At 37.7% G+C, this 23,994-nt stretch overlaps 1 protein-coding gene across 1 annotated transcript in view; it reads left to right on the top strand.

Annotated features, from left to right (window-relative positions):
* Positions 1 to 23,994, top strand: part of LOC135231239 (natural killer cells antigen CD94-like) — a 26,461-nt gene extending 2,467 nt beyond the window's left edge. The window contains exons 2-7 of the mRNA XM_064284606.1: positions 5,705 to 6,794; positions 8,813 to 8,905; positions 9,061 to 9,123; positions 10,331 to 10,482; positions 12,588 to 12,691; positions 13,533 to 23,994. Of these exons, the coding sequence (XP_064140676.1) occupies positions 6,788 to 6,794; positions 8,813 to 8,905; positions 9,061 to 9,123; positions 10,331 to 10,482; positions 12,588 to 12,691; positions 13,533 to 13,641 (528 nt within the window). The 5' untranslated portion in view covers positions 5,705 to 6,787 and the 3' untranslated portion in view covers positions 13,642 to 23,994. The remainder of the gene's footprint in view (positions 1 to 5,704; positions 6,795 to 8,812; positions 8,906 to 9,060; positions 9,124 to 10,330; positions 10,483 to 12,587; positions 12,692 to 13,532) is intronic.

Genomic DNA, 23,994 nt, shown 5'->3' with positions numbered 1-23,994 from the left:
TGACCCATAAATCCACAGATTCCAGTATATTTATCCCATAATCAATCACAGGCAAAGGGTTGGACTGCACGTAAAACAATCTGTAGGTGAGGACTCTGTCTGTGAAAAATGAGTGTTTGCTGAGGTTTGTTATTGACAAGTATACAAAGACTCTTAACCAGGTCACAGCACTTCTTTCTTTCCTAGGAGTCCCTTCCCTAGCCTAAAAGGAGAGAAGAATTTTCAGCCCAATGCAGGCAATATCCTTTTAATCTGCAAATGGGAAACTTTGCCAAACACTGAGATCAAAATAAATTTATCATTTGAGACTATTGAGATAAGTATTGTTAATATTTTCTGAAAAATGTTGTTATAAATAGGCAGACAATGAAAAGACACCAGATGTCACCGTAGATGTATTAGGTGGACCTCAATTTCCTTCCCCCAGGTCTTTGTGCAGGCTTGAATGACACTCTAGTTATTGGAGTCACCATTTGTCTTGAACAAGGGCACCAGATAAGTAAGAGATCACAGGAAAGACAGAATATGGTGACCTTCGGTGGACACTAGAGGAGGGGATGAAACTTAAGAGAGATGATCTTGCATCTTTGGGAAGGACACATAAAGTTTCAAAAATAAATTTAGATAAGGATTCAAACTTGGCTTGCAGTTTTGAAAGAATTAAAGGAAGAAATAAAAAATGAGAACAAATATATACATAACCCACTGCTGCCAAGTAGGTTCCAACTCACAGTAAACCTATAGGGTTTCCAATGCGCTGTATGAAAGTGGATTGCCACATCTTTCTTCTGCTGGGCTGCTGGTAGTTTCTAACTGCTGACCTTTCAGTTAGCAGTCAATGGCTTTAACCACTATGCCACCAGGACTTCAGAGATACACAATGTGTATACTTAAATGTGTATGAGTATATGTGTGTGTGGGTATGTAAAACCAAACCCATTGCCATGAAGGTCATTCTGACTCATAGTGACATTATAGGAATGGGTAGAACTGTCTCATAGGGTCTCCAAGACTGTAAATCTTTACAGAAGCAGACTGCCACATCTTTCTCCTTTGGAGCACAGCTGGCAGAACCACCAACCTTTCAGTTAGCAGGCAAACGCTTAATCACTGCACCACCAGGGCCTGAGAGAGAGAGAGAGAGAGAGAAAGGCAGTGAGAAAGGAGAGGTCCTGGGTGTGCAATTCTAAAATGATACACGTGGGGACACCATAAGTCAGAATTGACTACATGGCAAATGGTTTTTTACATATGTATACATATATATATGTGGGGTGTGTTTGTGTGTGTATGTGTATATATGTAACATGAGCCTAGAATTCTTCTACTGGAAATGTCTTTGCTGACTTTTTTACTTCTGAGTCAATGGCCTACAGAAAGAATGAATGATTTAAATATCACAAAGCATGGTTCTGAAAAATTGGAATAATGCCCTCAAAATAACTGATCATGATAGTGTTAAAAGTATAGTAAAGTCATGGACTGAATTATGTCCCCCCCTAAAAAGTGTGTATCAACTTGGTTAGGCCATGATTCTCAATATTTTGTGATTGTCCTCCATTTTGTGATTGAAATTTTATGTTGAGAGGATTAGGTGGGATTGTAACACAACCCTTATGCAGGTCACCTCACTCATTCAAGGTAAAGGGAATTTCCCTGGGGTGTGGCCTGCACCACCTTTTATCTCTCAGGAGATGAAAGGAAAACAAACAGAGAGGGGGGACCTCATTCATTCTACCTAGAAAGCAGCACCTGAAGCAGAGCACATCCTTTGGACATGGGGTCCCTGCACCTGAAAAGCTCCTCGACCAGAGGAAGATTGAGGACAAGGAGCTTCCTCCAGAGCCCACAGAGAAAGAATGCTTTCCCCTGGAGCTGATGCCTTGAATTTGGACTTCTAGCCTACTTCACTGTGAGGAAATAATTTTCTTTTTGCTAAAGCCATCCACTTGTGGTATTTCTGTAATCCAGCACTAGATGACTAAGACAAGTAATAGTCCCTCTGTGTGTCTGTTCTGTCACAATTCTCACAAATTTGTTACATCCAAATACAAAAGCTATAGGCAAAATCTTAAGCTCCTACTAATTAATACTTTTTTATATTGCCAAGAAAAATGAGCAAAATTAGGCAGCTTTTTGCTGTTTTGCTGTTGTCCAGCACAAAAACCAAGAAAGGGTAGATTTTGGGTATATACATACCATGAAATACTATGCAATGATAAAGAATAATAACTAGGGTCAGAAAGATAACATGGGTAAATCTGGAGGACATTTTGCTGAGTGAAATAAATCAATCACAAAAAAGCAAATGTTGCATGGTACCACTTTGTAAAAATTCAAGAATAGGTTTACACACAGAAAGCAGTGTTCTTTCATGGCTATCAGTGAAGGGAGGGGAGAAAGGGAGAATCACTAAATAGTAGACACATGTTAATTCTGGTAAAGGCAACAGAAAATATTGGAGAAGTCAGCACGAAGTGACCAAGGTAAGTGAAGACACTGAGGGATACTTAAGAGGAAAGGACAACTATGGTAGATGCTATAACATACACAATTCTGCAACAACAGTAATGACAACCAACAACTTGTGAGTGGTTATACAGGTAGATATGTATGCTACATAGGTGTGGAGGGTGTATGGGGGTACATGTACATGCATAAATAGGTACAGTTGTGAGCATTTGTCTATACATATCTGCATCTGCTGCATATACATTCATACATATAATAGAGCACATAGAAGGCACAGTTACAGGAACTTTTTAGACATAAATCCAAACACGTCATGGGACTAAGTTACTGGACTTGAAGGCTAAGGACCATAGACTTGGGGGACAACTAGGTCAATTGGCATAACCCAGTTCATAAAGATAATGTTCTACATAGTTGTTTGGTGAGTAGTGTCTGGGATCTTAAAAGCTTGCAAATGATCACCTAAGATACAGCTGTTGGTCTGTTCCCATCTGGAGCAAAGGAGAGTAAAGGAAACAAAAGACTCCAGGAAGCAATTAGTCCATAGGACTAATGGCCCACATGAACCACAGCCTCCTCTAGCCTGAGACCAGAAGAACTAATAGTGCCTGGCTACCACCAGTGAATACTCTCCCCAGGCATACAATGCAAGATCCTGATTAGAATGGGAGAAAAATGTAGAACAAAACTCAGATTTTCAAAAAAAAAAAAAAAAAAAGACCAAATATACTGAACTGATAGAGACTGGAGGAACCCCTGAGACTATCACCTTAAGACACCCTTTTAACCTGGAACTGAAGCCACTCCCAACATTACCTTTCAGCCAAATAGTAGATTGGCCTATAAAATAAACAATAATACCAATGAGGAATGTGCTCCTTAGAACAATCAACCATACAAGACCAAACAGGCATCATTTGCCTAAAAGCAAAGATGAAAAGTCAAGGAGGGTCAGGGAAATTGGAGGACTAGAAATGGGGAAGGCAGGATGGCAATGGGGAGAATGCTGACATGTTGCTGGGATAGCAACCAATGTCATGGAAAAGATTGTATATAGATTGTTGAATGGGAAACGAATTTGCTGTGTAAATATTCACCTAAAACAATAAAATATTTTTAAAAAGGGGGGTAGATTTCAGATTAGGCAAAGAATCATTAGTAAACATCATGTGTCTCAACTTGGATTTGCATAAAGGCTAGATAAAGGAAATTTCATATTCACGTTCTTCGATAAGAATCTAGATTTTGGCAATTATGGTGGTTGAGTAAAAGGATCTTTATAAACACAATGTACACAAATTAAAAGATGGAAAAACTTTTTATTTCAAGGAGGCTGAGAAATCAAGCCACAAATCTTGTTTTTGTTGTTGTTGTTGTTGAAGGTGAAAAGCTCATCTTTACAAAAAGGTTCATCTATACGAATAGTAAAAAACCAAACCAGTTATTGTTGGAGACTTGGTGACGAAGTGCTTAAGAGTCACGGCTGCTAACCATAAGGTCAGCAGTTCAAATCCACCAGCTGTTCCTTGGAAACCCTATGGGGCAGTTCTACTCTGTCCTATCGGGTCACTATGAGTCAGAATTGACTCAACGATAATGGGTTTGGTGTTTGGTTTTGGTTAGTTATCACCAAGGTGATTCTGACTCATAGCGATCCCATGTGTATCAGAGTAAAACGGTACTCCATAAGATTTTCAATGGCTAATTTTTTGGAAATAGATTGCCAGGCCTTTCTTCCAAGGTTTACGTGGGTAGACTTGAACTTCCAGGCTTTCACTGAGCAACCAAGTGTGTTAACATTTTGCACTCCATAGGACTATTATAATGCTTAAAAAAAAAAAAAAACTTATTTTGAGAATGAATGGTAGATGGTATGTCAGAGACTAAGTTATAGATCAAAGGTTCCTGCACTCAAGACACACAGTTTACCTACCTATTTTACATTTGAAATTCCCACTAATGTCCTCTTTGAAAGACATTAGTGTTAACTGAAATAACAGAATATTATCTGAATGAGATAACACAATAAACAATACAATAACGAACATACTAGTAAAAATATGGTTTATTAGAACAGCTACATTCATGTCCAAAGGATCTTAAGAGGCTGAAACATTGGAGAGTAAGGTGTTGATAGAAGATTTCAAGCCAAAGTGAGTGAAGTATTGAAGTGTGGGCTTAAACCAGGTATTTTAGGCTGGGTTCTAGAGAGAAGCAAAACCAGTGAAGATATTTTATATATATATATATATATATACATACACACACACACACACACATATATATATATGAAATTCTAGTGGCACAGTGGATAAGTGCTATGGCTGCTAACCAAAAGGTCAGCAGTTTGAATCCACCAGGTGCTCCTTGGAAATTCTATGGGGCAGTTCTACTTTGTCCTATAGGGTCGCTATGAGTCAGAATTACTTCAATGGCAACAGGTTTGGTTCTTTTTGGTTTATATATATAGAGAGAGAGAGAGAAATTTATATCAAGGAAATGGTTCACATGGCTGTAGAGACTAGAAAGTCCTAAGCCCATGGGTCAGGCTGGAGGATTCTCCTGACTCATGTAGCTGAGATCTACAGGTCAGAAAACATGCTTCCGGCTCACAGATTGTGGAGGCTGACAAATCCCAAGATTGGAAGGTAAGCTGCTAGCTCAAGTCCCAAGAACTGGAGGTTAGATGAACAGAACAGGACTCAGCTGGAGGATCCAGAGTGAGCAAAGGTCAGCAAGCTTTGGCAGAAAGTCCACATATATTGAATGCAGGCCACACCTCCAAGGAAATTCCCTTTCAACTCATTGGCTGCTCATAGTAGATCTCACCATGAAGGTGATTACATCATTACATAGGTGTTGAACTATATTGTAACTGCCAAACCACCGAGAATCATGGCCCAGCCAAGTTGAGACACAACTGTAACCATCAGGTGAGGGAGCTTTAGAGCACAAATTTCTATGTGTATTTTTGTATACATATAACAGAAATGAGGGGTCTGGTGTTTAATTTTATGTGTCAGCTTGGCTGAGCTATGATTGCCAGTGGCTTGGCCAAAAACTAGACTAGTTGCTGCTCTATAATGTAATGACTTTGTATAATGTTATCAACCAGTTGAACGTGGTCTTTCCTTAGATTATTGTCTGCCTTCAGACTATGAATAGATACTTTGTCAGATCTCACTCCCTCTTTCTCTCTCAGCTCTGTACTTTTCTCTCATCTGACCTACAGGTCTTGGGACACCAGCCTGCAGTAGTTTCCACCTGTTGCCTGACCTACAGATTTTGGACTTGCCAGCCCTCCACAATCCCGTGAGCCAGCAGAAGACTCCAGCCTGTTGCCTGATCTATGAATTTGGAGCTTTAGAGCCCCACAATTGTGTGAGCCAGTCTCTTGAAGTAAATCTCTCTCACTCTGTATACATAGGTCTCATCAGTTCCATTTCTTTGAAGAACCCTAAGACAAGGAGATACTCTGGTTCTATGTTTTTTCTTTTGCCAATCCTGGTTGATTTAATGAGGCTGGAATAGGAAATACAGAAATGAGACATGGTTAGACCAACTAGTCTGCTCAAAAGAAAAGAAATAAAAATCTACAGAAAATACAGACACAGAGAGATGGGTTTAATTTAAAATATATTGCTCGTGTGCCCTGGATCAAGATTACTTAAGTTTCTAACTTAAGTAACCTTGGACAAGTTACTTAGTCTTACTTGGCCTCATTTTTCTCACTGGTAAAGTAGGATATTTGTAGTATATTCCTTATCCAGTCCTTTTTTAAAACATATGAGTTAATATATGTAAAAAGATTTAAACTGTGTTTTGTGCAAAATGATTTTTGATTATTATTAAAATAGGAAAATTAAGTGTAGAATTTTATTGCAGTAAGTAAATTTACCTTTTGTTTGTCCATTTTTTGGATATTTTCCAAATATATATTGAAGATGACTTTGAGGTTGAAACACTAAAAGTAAAAACAAAATACAAACTCCCTCTCATCTTGTTTTCTGCTAATCAAAGGGTTTCTATTGCAAAAATACAGTGAGAATTTCCTGTATTGTGATATCTGGAACATATAAGAAGCTGGTAGTTATACTGCTTCTTGCTCAGTACTACACATATGTGGCTCACCAGTAGGTGCTTCAGGAACATTATGTAAGTACACATTTTTTTTCTTTCTGTTTCTCTCTTATAATTTCTTCATGCACAACTTTTGGATTGTTTTGCTTCCAGCCCAGCTCTGTGATCGAACACCACTCTTCCCCAACAAGCACTCCTCGCAGCTTCCCTGCATCCACCTGGGACATCATCTCTCATGGCAGGTACGTGTGCCTCCACTCAGAAAATCAACAGATAAAGGGACCCAAAACAGGCACCCCATGGACATGGCTAATTTTAGGGCAGAGCTTCAAGAGAAAGGGATATAACCGGCAGAGAATTTTTTAGTCTTTCCCTATGTCAGCACCTTCTACATTTATTTCAATTTCTTGATTCATCATTCTGTAATTTATAAATAGTCTGGAAAGCTTTTCCAACAGAGGGGTTTCTTATATGGACAAGTCTAAATTCTGAATGAGAAATGAATTCCCCGGGTTATATAATGATCAATATAATACTAGCATAGGAATAAAAAGATAATGCTAAATATAAATGATACAATTCTCAAAAGCATTTAATTTTTTTTAGCACTTGTCTTGCGACTCCCAAATCTCACCCAAACTAAGGATTTGAACATTGCACTGTTGTAACTGACATTACTCTTTGGGAGTGTGCTAAAGCCAATGCAGAATCTCCTAAAGTTGAATTGTTCAGGAAAAAGCCTATAAGCAAGTGATTTTGGGTAAGAGCAAAAAAATGGGTCGTTCTATATCATAACTCAATGTGCTGGGAAGTGAACTCAGCTCACCAGAGAATTACTGTCTACATTGGTTTTGGAATCTCTCATCCCCAGTTCCAAAGTGCTCCTCTCTCTTTGTCTTATACTAGGTCTACAGAGCTATGAGCAGGAAAATATTCCTCAAAGCAGAGCCTGTACTGAGATTAGCAGAAAGACATACCACCAATAGTGTTATTGTCAGTGACAATGGTAGAATATGGTACATGAAAGACACTGGGCTTAGACAGGATCGAATCTTATGTCTGACCTGCACACTTGCCAGCTTTGATACCTTGAGAAAACGATGTTATTCTCGGATCCTCAATTTTCTCATCTACCTAGTTGGAACCAGGCTATTTACCTTGTGATTTTTTCCAGAGAGAATAAAAGTAAATGCCTGTAATGTAAGTACATAAACAGAAGTCGGAGCCTCTTGACCTCTTTCTGCACTAGATATCTAAGTTTTTTGGCCAATTAAAAACAAAAACAAAAAAAAACTACTGTTAAATTTACTTTGCAGAGTTGGTGGAGATGAAAATGAGTGGATAATCTCACTGTGGAATAATTTACTGCACCAAAAAAAAAAAAAAAATGTTCGTATTGTAGTTTTTTTTTTTTTTAAATAACTTTTATTAAGCTTCAAGTGAACGTTTACAAATCCAATCAGTCTGTCACATATAAGTTTACATACATCTCACTCCCTACTCCCACTTGCTCTCCCCCTCTTGAGTCAGCCCTTTCAGTCTCTCCTTTCTTGACAATTTTGCCTGCTTCCCTCTCTCTCTGTCCTCCCATCCCCCCTCCAGACAAGAGTTGCCAACACAGTCTCAAGTGTCCACCTGATATAATTAGCTCACTCTTCATCAGCGTCTCTCTCCCACCCGCTGACCAGTCCCTTTCATTTCTGATGAGTTGTCTTCGGGGATGGTTCCTGTCCTATGTCAACTGAAGGTCTGGGGAGCATGGCCGCCGGGATTCCTCTAGTCTCAGTCAGACCATTAAGTTTGGTCTTTTTATGAGAATTTGGGGTCTGTATCCCACTGATCTCCTGCTCCCTCAGGGGTCCTCTGCTGTGCTCCCTGTCAGGGCAGTCATCGATTGTGGCCGGGCACCAACTAGTTCTTCTGGTCTCAGGATGATGTAGATCTCTGGTTCATGTGGCCCTTTCTGTCTTTGGGCTCTTAGTTGTCGTGTGGCCTTGGTGTTCTTCATTTTCCTTTGCTCCAGGTGGATTGAGACCAATTGATCGTATTGTAGTTTTAAATGGAATGTCTTCCTTTCCCAATGGTTCATTGGCAGACTGATTATTTTAGCACACAGAAGACCTAAAGGCTCAAATATTTCTCTACATATCTGTGTGTGGATCCTGACACTTCTGGATTTTCTCTCAGTGGTTTTGCTTTTCAGAACTACAGCCAATGCATTTCGTCTTTAAGTCTTTGCCTTTTCTCTCTTTTTCTACAGCTTTTCAGAACAATTTATGGAGCCTGATTTCTGGAGCCTTGGCAGTAGTGTGCCTTTTGTTGATGGCTACTTTGGGAATTTTATTGAAAAATTGTAAGTTTTTCTAGGCATCATGTAAAGATCAATGCTATGATAAAACTATTTAATAATATAATAATATATGATGCATTTTGCTAGTGTGTAATATTATATCATGGATACACTTAAAACTGTACTTAATTACATAAATTCCTAATAATTTCTTATAGCATTTGCCACAGAAAGTACTCTGCCAACATCTTCTCCAGGATCCACCCTAGAACCCCAGAGAGGTAGGCTCCAATGTTTGAAAATACTCAGTTTGGTAGAATTTTAAATTAGACAGTTTCTTGTGTTTTTTTTTTTTTACAAAGAGGAGCGTGATGGCATATCACATATAGTAATATTAGTTTATTTCCCTAATTTTAGGACAGTCTCGCTCCACAGTTCTCTAATGTAAGAATGATTCAATTACATTCAAAGCACGGCATTTATATGTAAAAGGAATAAAGATAATAATAGCGTGAAATAAAAGATTTCTGTCCTCTATGAATGCACATTATTAACTAACAAGTTATAAATAAACTACAGTAAATATCACAGTTAACCCTAACTCCCTGCCTGTGTCTGCTCATAGCCCTTACTTTCCGATGAAAATCCATCCTCTACGCACCTTTCCTTGCGTCATTATTTACGTCTCAGAATACAGCGCCCAGGTTTCTGCAGTTATAAAATCTACTTACACAGTAAGAGCCAGCTTAAAGCACAGTTTCCGAATGAATATACTTTCTCCCAGTGCACTCCAAGTTATCTCTCCTTCTGTGACCACATGGCATTTAATTTATCTCTTATGCAATTTCAGCGCCATTTATTTGGCTAACACGCAAGTATCTACAATATGTCATGTCTTTTGTTACCGAGGATAAGGAATTTTGAGGACATTATCACTGCTAAACTCTATTATCAAACTTCATACCAATTGTTTTGTTTCTCTTCATTTTTGGGAAAAAAAAAATCCAAAACATCAGATTCTCATCAGTATTTTTGTTGACTCAGGAAATATGATAAAATGCTTTCCTCTTTTAAATCATCTCCCTTTGATCTGGTTAACTCCTGTTTGTACTGCGTAGCTCAGCTTTTGGTCACTTCCTCAAAACAGATTCTTTTAACCTTCCTCTAGCTCACACCCTGTTGTGTGTTCTTTTAATATACTACACTTTTTGTATACTTACCAGAATTATCATGAAATATGATAGATAAATGATGGGTAATTGTATGTCTTACTCTATCTCTAGAATATAATCTCCATGAGGAAAATGATCACATCTGACTTGCTCACATTTACAATCCTGAGCATAGCAAACTGCAGTGTATTTAGTAGTGTGTGCTCAAAGACTATTTGTAGAGGAAAAAATAAAGAGCAAATGGTGTTTGAATGAATAAGCATTCATTCTTGAAATCTCCAAAGTCATCAATCATATTTTGTTTTTTTTTTCTTAGGCTCTGGCTGCTGTACTTGCCAAGAGAAGTGGATTGGCTACCGATGCAATTGTTACTTCTTTTCCAATGAAGTAAAAACTTGGGCAGAAAGTAGGGATTTCTGTGCTTCTCACAATTCCAGTCTACTTCGGCTGGAAAGCAAAGATGAATTTGTATGTACTCGTGTTTCCACATTTTCTTTGTTCCAGAAAACATAATATCTAAGTAAGCTGAAGATTTTGAACCCAGTCTTTAATCAGAGAGTAAATGGTGGTCATATTTGAACAAAGATTATTAACAGTCTGTACTTTGAAGTAATCATTATAAAACCTACATAACATTACTCAAAGAATTACATCTAGGAATAAAATCAATATGCCAGATGAAGTCAAAGGAATTTTCTGGATGGCTTCAAAGTAATAGATCATTGTTTAACTCATTTTATTCAAAGAACCAACTAAATGTTTTTGGAATATTTAGTTCTTTTAATTGAATTTATAAATTCTTTTATAATTAGGTAAATGTAGAGGGTATGGTCATAAAAATGACCAATTCCTAAACAATTCCTAAGGTCCCATCCCTAAGAAAAGTGATCCAACAGAATGCAAAATCATCTAACAATATCGTTAATATCACACTCAAGGAAAATTTTGCTGAAAATCACTCAAAAATGGTTTCAGTAGTATATCAACAGAGTACTGCCAGAAATTCAAGCCCAATTCAGAATAGGATGTGGAATGAGGGATATCATTGCTGATGTCAGATGGATATTGGCCAAAAGCAGAGAATGCCAGAAAGATGTTTACCTGTGTTTCTTTGACTATGCAAAGGCATTCAACTGTGTGGATCATAACAAATTTTGAATAACATTATGAAGAATGAATATTCTAGAACACTGAATTCTGCTTATGAGAAACCTGTGCATAGACCAAGAGGCAGTCGTTCAAACAAAACAAGGGGATACCACATGGCTTAAAGTCAGGAAAGGTTGCGTTTAAGTTGTATTCTTTCACCATACTTATTCAACCGTATGTGGAACAAATAATCTGAGAAGCTAGGATATATGAAGAAGAATGTAGCATTAGGATTGGAGTAAGGCTCATTAACAATGTTTTATATGCAGATGACAACCTTTCTAGTTGAAAGCGAAGAGGAGTTGAAGAACTTACTGATGAAGATCAAAGACCAGAGTCTTCAGTATGGATTATATCTCAACATAAACTGAAAATCCTCACAACTGGACCAATAAGGAACATGACAATAAACAGAGAAAATATTGAATTTGCTGAGGATTTCATTTTATTTGCATCCACAATCAATGCCCATGGAAGCAGCAGTCAGGAAATCAAATGACATATTGCATTGGGCAAACCTGCTCTTTGAAGTGTTGAAAAGCACACGTGTCGCTTTGAGGACGAAGGTGTGCCTGACCATGCTGCAATATTTTCAGTCACCCCATATGCATGTGAAAGCTGGACAATGAATAAGGAAGACCTAAGAAGAATTGATGTCTTTGAATTATGATGTTGGTGAAGAATACTGAATATACAATGGACTGTCAGAAAACGAACAAATCTGTCTTGAAGTACAGCCAGAGTGCTCCTTGGAAGCGAGGATGGCAACATCATCTCACATACTTTGGACATTTTATCAGGAGGAACCGGTCTCTGGAGAAGGGAATCATGCTTGGTAAAGTGGAGGGTGAGCTAAAAAGAGGGAGACCCTCAGTGAGATGGGTTGACAAAATGGCTGCGACAGTGGACTCAAGCTTAACAATAATTGTGAAGATGACCCAGGACGGGGCAGTGTTTCATCAGAACCAACTTGACAGTACCTATCAACAAAAAGAAAAAGTATAAATTGCCCTAGATGTATGCAGAGACTGAGCTGAATAAAGGCTAAGTAGGTCATACCCAGGAGATTTTTCCCTCGAGATAGTGTTGATTTTACAGACTTTCCGGCTGGGGTTTCGGATCCCCTGTACAGGGATATTCAGGAGGACTCTAACTCACGGAATAGAGAATGTTTTCTATATTTTTATAACAATTTTTCTACACCTTTCGTCAGATTTTGTGGTACTTTTCCTGCATAAATGAATGGGTGTGTTAAATGAGAAATATAAGCCAAAAAGTACCTTCTAAATTAGAAGTCAGGAATGATTTCAGTTTGTGCGTTTGATAGGCTGATTCTGATGCTCTGACATTAACTTTCTTAAAAGCACACTGTTCCCAGGGTACATTTAAGTTAGATTACAGTGTTTGTCTCTGTTTACAAACAGAGCTTTAGGATCTCCGATGACCGTTATTACTGGATTGGACCCACTTACAATGAAAGACGTGGTGCGTGGCTGTGGGAGGACGGCTCTGCTCTCTCCCGGGATCTGTAAGTTTCTGGCAGCCTGGTGCTGCCCTTTCTACTCTTTCTGAGTTTATGCTTAGATCTCATCAGTGCAGGTAACACCCAGGAGCACTGCAGTAATCGCATGCCCAGGGCGTGAGGTTACAGAAAAGAGAATAGTGTAGCAGAATACAATTGCAGGCCAATCCAGAAAATTCAAGTTCATGCTCAGGTCACATGAACTTTAGTGTTCTGGGCCCATAAGATAACTTTTGACTTTTTTGCTTCCGTTTTTCCTTGGAGCAAACACATAGACGTGCACGTACAGGCACACATCCTCACATCCTCACATACACACGAGCACTGACTCAGTAGTCCCGGCAGTCCAGATACAGCAGGATACGCCTTCCTTTCTTTATTCTGGTGGAGCCAAAATTCTCAACATGCTCCCAATGTTTCAAATATTCTGGGTTTATCTTCTGTATGCTTGTAAATCTTGAATCTTATTTTCATCCATAAACATGTAATTTCCACATAATACAATGGTGAATTATAAGCTCTGGTTTGTTTCTCTAGACTAAGTCAGGTAATGCATTTTTCAACAAAATAAAGTATATTACGCATCAGAATGATTAACAACAAAGACAAGAACAATAATAAAAAATCTCTAGTCCCAATGCTATTTATTTAAGAGGGAGTAACTAAGGTTTGTGCAACAATGTAATCTGAAAACTGAAAACCATAGTTTAAAAAGAAAAGAATGATTCCGTGTGTTAATATTTAATTGAAATGCGTCTGAAAGTTCTATCATTAATCTGAATCATCATCGCACCTGAGCATTTCCATACCCTTTTCCCAGATGCTAATATTTTTGTCTTCATTACAGATTTCCATTGTTTGCAGCTCTAAATCCACAGAAATGCATATTGTATGATAGCGATATTATTTTGGATGAAGATTGTGGGAAGAAACATGGTTTTATCTGTAAGGAATAACTTACTGAAGTGTTTCTTGGGGCCGGGGAACAATGCGGGTTCAGGTTTACCTTTTATCTCATATTGTTACTAATTATCTACTTCTTAGGTCTGCAAATTTTTCAGTTTTTTGTCTTATACAATTTTGTATGTATTTGAATCCATGTGTTTTAAAATTGATTAAATTTCTGTGCCTATACTTGAATTTATTAAGCATGGAGATGAAGAATGGTACGAATATTTAGATTTTATGTGTTTAATATTAAATATATTGTAGTTTCACGCATCTTTTCTCGCAAATTATCTCTGCAGAAATATTTAAGTAAAATTTACAACACCAAATAATATATATCAACATAATTTCAGTGCTTCATGTCCTTGTTGTTGTTGTCAGGTTCCGTCGAGTCGGTTCCGACTCATAGCGACCCTATGCACAACAGAACGAAGCACTGCCCAGTCCTGCGCCATCCTTACAATAGTTCTCATGCTTAAGCTCATTGTTGCAGCCACTGTGTCAGTCCACCTCATTGAGGGTCTTCCTCTTTTCCACCGACTCTGTACTCTGCCAAGCATGATGTCCTTCTCCAGGGACTGATACTTCCTAACAACATGTCCAAATTATGTAAGACGCAGTCCCGCCATCCTTGCTTCTAAGGAGCATTCTGGCTGTACTTCTTCTAAGACAGATCTGTTTGTTCTTTTGGCAGTCCATGGGATATTCAATTATCTTCGCCAACACCACAATTCAAAGGTGTCAATTCTTCTTCGGTCTTCCTTATTCATTGTCCAGCTTTCACATGCATGTGATGCGATTGAAAATACCATGGCTTGGGTCAGGCACACCTAAGTCTTCAAGGTGACATCTTTGCTCTTCAACACTTTAAAGAGGTCCTTTGCAGCAGATTTACCCAATGCAATGCGTCTCTTGATTTCTTGACTGCTGCTTCCATGGCTGTTGATTGTGGATCCAAGGAAAATGAAATCCTTGACAACTTCAGTCTTTTCTCTGTTTATCATCATGTTGCTCATTGGTCCACTTGAGAAGATCTTTGTTTTCTTTATGTTGAGGTGCAATCCATACTGAAGGCTGTGGTCTTTGATCTTCATTAGTAAGTGCTTCAAGTCCTCTTCACTTTCAGCAAGCAAGGTTGTGTCATCTGCATAACCTAGGTTGTTAATGAGTCTTCCTCCAATCCTGATGCCCTGTTCATCTTCATATAGTCCAGCTTTTTGGATTATTTGCTCAGCATACTCATTGAATACTTATTTTGAAAGAATACAACTCTGACACACACCTTTCCTGACTTTAATCCACTCATTACCAACTTGTTCTGTCAGACTACTGCCTGTTGATCTGTGTAAAGGTTCCTCATGAGCACAATTAAGTGTTCTGGAATTCCCATTCTTCGCAATGTTATCCATAATTTGCTATGATCCACACAGTTGAATGGCTTTGCATAGTCAATAAAACACAAGTAAACATCCTTCTGGTATTCTCTGCTTTCAACCAGGATCCATCTGACATCAGCAATGATATCCCTGGTTCCATGTCCTCTTCTGAAACCGGCCTGAATTTCTGGCAGTTCCCTGTCAATATACTGCTGCAACTGTTTTTGGAGGATCTTCAGCAAAATTTTTCTTGAGTGTGATGTTAGTGATATTGTTCTATAATTTCCACATTTGGTTGGATCACCTTTCTTGGGAATAGGCCTAAATATGGATCTCTTCCAGTCAGTTGGCCAGGAAGCTATCTTCTATATTTCTTGGCATAGACAAGTTAGCACCTCCAGCACTGCATTTATTTGTTGAAACATCTCAATTGATATTCCATCAATTTCTGGAGCCTTGTTTTTCGCCAATGCCTTCAGAGCAGCTTGGACTTCTTCCTTCAGTACCATCGCTTCGTGATCATATGCCACCTCTTGAAATGGTTAAACATTGACTAATTCTTTTTGGTATAATGACTCTGTATATTCCTTCCATCTTCCTTTGATATGCCTGCGTTGTTTTATCTTTTCCCCATGGAATCCTTCACTATTGCAACTCGAGGCTTGAATTTTTTCTTTAGTTCTTTCAGCCTGAGAAATGCTGAGCGTGTTCTTTCCTTTTGGTTTTCCATCTCCAGCTCTTTGCACATGTCATTACAATACTTTACTTTGTCTTTTCAAGAGGGCCTCTGAAGTCTTCTGTTCAGTTCTTTTACTTCATCATTCCCTCCTTTTGCTTTAGCTCCTCGATGCTCAAGAGCAAGTTTCAGAGTCTCCTCTGACATCCATCTTGGTTTTTCTTTGTTTCCTGTCTTTTCAGTGAGCTCTTGCTTTCTTCTTGTATGATGTCCTTGATGTCATTCCACAACTTGTCTGGTCTTTGGTCACTAGTGTTCAATGAATCAAATTTATTCTTCAGATGGTCTCTAAATTCAGGTGGGATGTACTGAAGGTCATTTTTTAGCTCTCATGGACTTGCTCTGATTTTCTTCAGCTTCAGCTTGAACTTGCATATGAGCAGTTGATGGTCTGTTCCACAGTTGGCCTATGGCCTTCTTCTGACTGACAATATTGAGCTTTCCCACGATCTCTTTCCACAGATGTAGTCAATTTGATTTTTGTGTGTCCATCTGACAAAGTCCAGGTGTATAGTCACCGTTTATATTGGTGAAAGAAGGTATTTGCGATGAAGAAGTCATTGATCTTGCGAAATTCTATCATTCGACCTCCAGCATTGTTTCTATCACCAGGGGCATATTTTCCAACTATTGATCCTTCTTGACATCCTTATTTGCTTCATAGTTTTATATTTAAATGGAAACAATCAATATGTAATAATTGATCTCAATATATAAAGAATCAAGTTGTCTTAGTCATCCAGTGCTGCTATAACAGGAACACCACAAGTGTATAGCTTTAACAAAGAAAAGTTTATCTCTCAAGTCCAGAAATATAGAAGTCCGAATTCATTGCGCCTGCTCCAGGGGAAGGGTTTCTCTCTTTGTTGGTTCTGGAGGAAGGTCCTTGTGTGCAGTCTTGACTTGGTCTGGGAGCATCTCAGCACAAGAACCTCAGGTCCAAAGGACACTCTCTGCTCCTGGCGGTGATTTCTTGGTGGTATGAGATCAATTCCCATGTCTCTCTGGTAGTTTCTTTCCTTTATAACTCAAAAGAGATTGGTTTAAGATACTATCTAACCTTCTAGATCCCATTAACATATCTGCCACTAATCCATCTCATTAACATCATAGTGGTAGGATTTATAACACATAGGGAAATCACATCAGATGACAAAATGGTAGAGAATCATATAGTAGTGGGAAGCAGGACCTAGGGAAGTTGACAGATATTTTGGGAGGACACAATTCAATCCATGATACAAGGAGAGGAAAAAACCTATTAGATTTTATTTATTAAAGAATAAATAAAATAGGACTACAGTACTGAACGCTTCGTGCTCTTCTATGATGATTCACTTAGGAAAAATGCACACAAATTGATTAAAGATGCAGATTTTAAAATGCTTGACCTTTGACTAGAGAAATTACATATCACACTTTCTGAATATTTAAAATCTTCTGGTTTTATTGTTCATGTGTTTCTAAAGTAATACACTTTTAGTTTGACTAAAAACCAAAACAATATAGAGGCATATAATGAAAATCAAGTTCCATGTCTCAAGTGTACCATCTCCCTGTCCTCCTCCCATGAGGTGCTGTTTCTTGGTTTGATTTTGCTGTTTATAGTCGTTTTCTCTGTAAGAGCAAGAGAAATCTATCTGTTTATATTTAGCCACATCCAAGCATAGGTTACGGTTGTTCTCTTTCATGTCATTACTCTCTCAGGTGTTTCAAGCCCCATCTGAGAGCTCACAGACATTTATTACAGTTCCAAGAGGAGTGGGCAACAGATGGTGTTAAATATGATGGGAGATGTCTACTTTTAGAGGGTAATTCATGCCAAAAATTATCTCCACTGGAAGAAGAAAATTCCCCTTGCCCTCCAATAACAGTTGAGATGTTTCTTCAGCTACCATAACGCTTCAGGGCACTGATAACAGAAGGTGTTGACTTGAATGTAGATATTGGTCATCCAAGGGAGAGTATCTTTTTCACAGCATGATCACATTATATTAGATGCACTCGATCCATGCTCACTTGACTGCTTTCTCTCATCTTTTATAGTCTTCAATAAGGGGGGAAGAAGCATTTTTTTTATTGGTAGGGCTTTCTCTCAGCCTTTTTTTTTTTTTTAATGTGACACAAAATCTCTTATATACTCTCTGGGGAAAGGCACTTTTTTCTTTTTCTTCTTCTTTGAAATGGGCTAATGTACATGGAAGTATCTAGTTGAGTAAATATCTCTGTGTTGGGCATAGAACAAAGGGACGAGAGGTAAGAAAATGTGCAAAACACACAAACACACCAAATAACAAAACATGATTACCACATGTCAGTTTATATTAAGTTAATCCTGTTATCATAAGCATATCTATTTTGTGTTGCTATATGTCAAATTATTGTACATTTAGAGATTTAAAATAGCACCTTTGTTATTACAGCTTCCATTGGGCAGAATTTGGGAACAGCTTATCTGGGTCCTTTGCTCAGGTTCACACAAAGCTGTTGTCAAGGTCTTGGCCAGACTGCATTCTCAGCTGGAGCTCTTGTCCAAGCTCATTCAGGTTGTTGGCAGAATTTCATTACTTATTTTGTTCAGACTAAGGCTGACAGCAACTAGTGGCTACCCTTCTCCATAGGCAATTCACATCATGGCTGCTTGCATCTTCAAAGCCAGAAAAAAAATGTCTCTGATTTCGTCCATCTCTGACCTCTAGACTCTCTTTTAAAATGTTCATCTGATTAGATCAGGCCCATCCAGTATTACCTCCCTTTTGATTATGTCAAAATCAACTTAATTGTATCTGAAAATTTTTCTCACCTTTGCCATGTAACCTAATCTCATCACAGGAGTGACATTCCATCCTATTCACAAGTCCCACTCTCACTCAAGGTGGAGCATTTATACCAGGAAGCTGGAACCTTAGGGACGATCTTAGAGTGTTTCCTACCACACCAACTGTCTTAGTTATCTAGTGCCGCTCTAACAGAAATACCACAAGTGGGTGAAATTAACAAACAGAAATATTTTTTCTCACAAATAGGAAGCTAGAAGTCCATATTCAGGATGCTGGCTCCAGGGGAAGTCTTTCTCTGTCAGCTCTGGAGAATGGCTGCTGTTTCTTCAGCTTCTGCTTCCTATTTCCTTGGAAATCTCCATGTGTCTTGGTATCTATCTTATTCCATCTCTGCTCACTGGTTTGCTTGTTTAATGTTTTGGATCTCAAAAGGGATTGACTCAAGGTACAATTTAACATGAATCCTATTTCATTAACATAGCAAATAACTGCAGGCATAGAGGTTAGAATTTACAACACATATTTTTGAGGGACACAATTCAATCCATAACATCAATATACCGGTAAAAAAATGAAACTTTTATTTCTTATTTTATTAAATTTAATCTCTGCTTTTGAATCTTGATAAGATAGCTGAGAATTTAAATCACATATTCTGCAACAAGTAATTCTATTCAATTTTTCCCATGTATTAATTCTTAGCTCCTCCATAATGACATCTACAATCTCACATAGAATGCCCGAGAAGGATGGAGTTATTTTAGCCATGTTAACCGGGCAGTTCTTTGCTTATCTTTAGGGATACTTAAAATCATTTTCTTATTCTCGGATTAACTGTGGATTAGCTGACTAACCAACTAACTAACTAACCAATTTATAGTGTGCTGTTTAAAGGGGCCACTTTGCTTATTGACAGCTTGTACCTGAGACAACTAGTTAGACATCCATTCTTCATCACCTGATTAGGTGGGCATAAGAGACTGCTGGAAACTGCTGGAGCTCCCCTGAAATCGTGTTTTATCACACAGATATCAGCAGTTCAGTCTAAAGATGAAGCATGTCTTTGTGCAATTAAGAATGACATTTGGAATTTGTTCCTGAATGTCTCTTGGGCCCCGACTGTTTACATAAATTCCCTTTCTCATGTGTATCACAGTTTTTAGTTTTTTTTATTTTTTTTAATTCATTGAAAGCATTATGTGAGTATGTTCTGTTGAGCTTTATGATTCCGTTCAATTATCTAACACTGAGAAATCTTTGGAACACCTAAACGTCCTTTTCCACTTCCATAGTTTTGAGCCTTTTCTCTTTATACCTTAGCGCAAGGCTTGAAAACATTTTGTGGCAATGCTGTAGAGGAAATATTTTCAGCTTTGTGTGTTAGCCTGTGTTTCAACTTCTCAGCTCAGCCATTGCCTTGCTAAAGATGTCATAGACAATAAGTAAGTAAATGGTGTGGTTGTATTCCAAAAAACTTTATTTACAAAAACAGATGGTAGGTTGGATTTGGCCTATAGGTTGTAGTTTGCCAACCTCTGTCAAAATGTACAAATAAGGTTACAAAAGCACCAATCTTATTCTCCACTTTGCCTTACCTTTTTCCAAATCATTTCTTACCCGTTGTAAATGGACCTGTACATTTTTCAATATAAAAACTGTTTTGTCTTTGATTATCAGTCTGTGGTAACCAGGCTGCAATATTCCACCAATAATCCGCACATTCTGGTGTTTGTTTCTGTCTATAATTTCCTCCCACATAGTATTAGGTTTGACCTGTATGACCAATAGAACAACAGGACAAATGATGGCATGTTGCTTTTGAGACTAGGTCATAAAAGAAAGTGTGAATTCTGCCTCTTTTCTTTCTCCCAGATCGCTTGATCTGGGGAAAGGCAGTTACCAAGTTGTGAGACACCCTGTGTAGGGGACTGTGTGGTGAGGAATGGAAGCCTCCTATGGAAAGTCACAAGAACTGAGGCCTCTTGGCAGGAGCCATGTCAGTGAGCCTTCCTGGAAACCGACCCTCCAGCCAGAGTCAAGCCTTCAGATGACTATAGCCCAGCAGACATCCTGACAGCAACAAGAGATCCTGAGCCAGATCCATCCCTAAAGCTGTTTAGGATTCCTGTCCTTCAGAAACAGTGTGAAATAATAAATGCTTGTTGTTTATTTATTTGTATAAACTTAGGGAATGACACCTTATGAGTCTCATCCACACCTGGATCTCCTGAGTTTCTGGACTTTGAGCTGGTGATGTAATAGGATGATACTTTTGGGGGCCACAGAAGGGGATGAATGTATATTGCATGTGGGAAGGGCAGAAATAATTGGTGCCCAAGGCTGGACTCCTATATTATTCAGCCTCCTAGATGGCCCCTAATGGCCCCCACCTCCTGATATTCACACCCTTTTGAAATAATCAACCATATTCTGTTAAGGTTGATCTGTATGAGCAATGGAATATGGCCAAAGTTATGGGGTGATGTCTGTGAGGACAGGTCATAAAAGACAGTGAGGCTTCTATATTCCAAGGTGCTTAGGAAAATTTATAATCTCACCAGCACTGTATGTGAGTTTGCATTGCTCTTTTTCCTTTCCAACACATACCAAAAAAAAAAAAAAAATCCAAACCTTTTTTGGTCAAGTTGATTCCAACTCATAGCAACCATATAGGACAGAGTAGAACTGCCCCTAGGGTTTCTAAGACTGTAATCTTTACGGAAGCAGACTGTTACTTCTTTCTCCCATGGAGCGGGACCTTTCAGTGTGTAGCTGAGCACTTTATCCACTATGCCACCAGGGCTTCTACATTTGTGAAGCTATCACACATCACCTTAATCAATGTAGATAACGTGTATAACCAACCAACCAAACAAACCAAACCCGTTGCCATGGAGTTGATTCTGACTCATAGCGACCCTATAGGCCAGCACAGAATTGCCCTATAGAGTTTCCAAGCAGCGCCTGGCAGATTTGAACTGCCAGTATTTAGGTTTGCAGCCGTAGCTCTTAACCACTATGCCACCAGGGTTTCCTAGATAACATATATATCACCCCAGAAATTCCTAGCAACCCCAAGTAATACTTTCCACCTGCTCCTATGCACACAGATGACCATTGCATGGCATCTTGTTAGTACAGATTTTAATTTTTTAATGCTTTGTGTATATACATATATATATATAACCATGCAGTTTGTACACCTTTTGACTTTTTTTAGCCAAACATAATTATTTTCAGATTGATTTATGTTGTTATGCATATCAGTAATTGATTTCTTTTTATTGGTGAGTAGCATTCCATTTTATGGGTGAAGCACAATTTATCCATTCCCTGGTTGATAGACATTTGGGTTGTTTCCGTTTTGTGGTTATCACTAATAAAGTTACTATGTGTATTCACTCACAAGACTGTGTTTGGACATAGATCTTCTTTTCTTTTGGATAAAAAATAATTTTTTAGGAGTAGAATGGTTGGACCTTACAGTAGGTGCATGTTTACATTCTTAAAAACCTGTCAAACTGTTTTCCAAAGGGATTGCTCCATTTTATATTCCCACTAGCAGTGTCTGAGAGCTCACTTCCTCCGCATCTTGGCCAGCACTGGAATGATCTTTATACTTTTCGCCATTCTAATAAGTGTGCAGTAGTCATTCATTGTGTATTTAATTTGCATTTCTCTAATGAATTATGTTTTTGAACATCTAGTCATTTGCTTCTTTGCCATATTTACATCTTTCTTGGTAATTTTTCTGTTCAAATAAGTTGCCAGTTTTAGTGTTTTTACTTTCTTATTAAGTTGTGATAATTTTTGTGTATTCTGTGTACATGTCCTTTATCAGACAGATGTTTTTCAAAAATTTTCTCCCAGTCTGAGGCTTGTCTTTTCATTCCCTCAGCAGTGTCTTTCAATGAGCTGTTTTAAACCTTGACAAAGTCGACTTTATCAATTTGTTCTTTTATAAATCATGCTTTTTATAAATCAAGCTTTGGCTAATCAAAGTCACAAATTTTTTCTTGTTTTCTTCTAGAAGATTTCTAGTTAGATTGTACATTTAGATCTATGATTTACTTTGAATTATTTGACATATTTCATGTAAGGGGTGAATCAAAGACTTTTTTTTTTTAAATCTGTTTTTTTCCCATGCCATTTGTTAAAAATATTATCGTTGTTCCACTTAAATGCCTATGCACCTTTGTCAACAATCAAGTTTCCATATATGTATGGATCTGTTTCTGTGCTCCCTATTTTGTTTTATAGATCTGTTTGTCTCATTTTGCAGGGAGAGCACACTGTTCTGAATACTCTAGCTGTATAAAAATCATAAAGTCTAGTAGTAATCACCCTCCAGCTTTGTTAATGTTTAAGTCGTTTTGGCTGTTGTATTTTGCATCCTATATGAATTTTACAATTATCTTGTCAATCAGCAACAACAAATAAATCTTCTGGGATTTTAGTTGTAATTGCATTGTATCTAGAGATCTGTGTTGGAAAAACTGCCATATCGACAATACTGAGTCTCCTGACTCTTTAACAATGTATATACCTTTTACCTCATTATTCTCAAATTTTTCTCAGCAATATTATGGAATTTTTGATAATATGCAGCCTTTTACATTCTTATGAGGTTTTGCTAAGTACTGCATTGCTTTTAATCCTATTACAGATTATATGTTTTTTATTTCAATTTTTGATTGTGAGTGTATATACAATTTGATTTTTTATATTTATCTTCTATGTTTCAAACTTTTGAAACTCACTTTTTAGTTCTAGTAGCATTTCTGTAGATTCCATTCGATTTTCAACATAGATGATTATATTATCTATGAATAAAGACAGCTTTCCCTGTTTCTACTTAAAATTGGATGGCTTTTATTTCTTTTTCTTGCCTGATCACAGTGACCTGAACACTCAAAACAAGCTTGAATACAGTAGTGAGAGTAGACCTCGTAGTCTTATTCTTGGACAAAAACAAATCACTTTTTTATCTTTACATTTAATCTTAAGTGTAGGATTTTGTAGATGACTTTTACAAGGTTGAGGCAGTTCCCTTCTACTCCTGTTTTGGTCAGTTTTTATCAGGAGTCCAAATGTGTTTTTGTCAATTTATTTTTCTGCATCTATTTACAGCATATGGTGTCTTTTTTTAACTAATTTGTTGATATGGTAAATTACATTAATTTATTTGCCAATGGTAAAGCAACCTTTCATTCCTGGAAGAAACTCCACTTGTTTATCATATACTATCTTTTTATATATTATTGTATTCATTTTTTAAAATTTTGCTTGGAATTATAAAAAATGTGAATAAATATGTACTAGGTATTTGTGTATTTGTGTATGTGTATTTTAATCTTTGAGTAATATAAATTAGAGATTTTTAGTTTCTCCACTTCAAATTTATCTATAAATTAGATATAATGTAGACCTGATTTAGATATAAATTTATGTAATTTAATTGCCATACAA

This window comes from Loxodonta africana, chromosome 4, assembly GCF_030014295.1.
Source record: "Loxodonta africana isolate mLoxAfr1 chromosome 4, mLoxAfr1.hap2, whole genome shotgun sequence".
In the NCBI taxonomy this organism is placed as follows: Eukaryota; Metazoa; Chordata; class Mammalia; order Proboscidea; family Elephantidae; genus Loxodonta; species Loxodonta africana.
The sequence above is the reverse complement of the archived record's forward strand: the minus strand, read 5'-3'. Positions and strand labels throughout refer to the sequence as shown.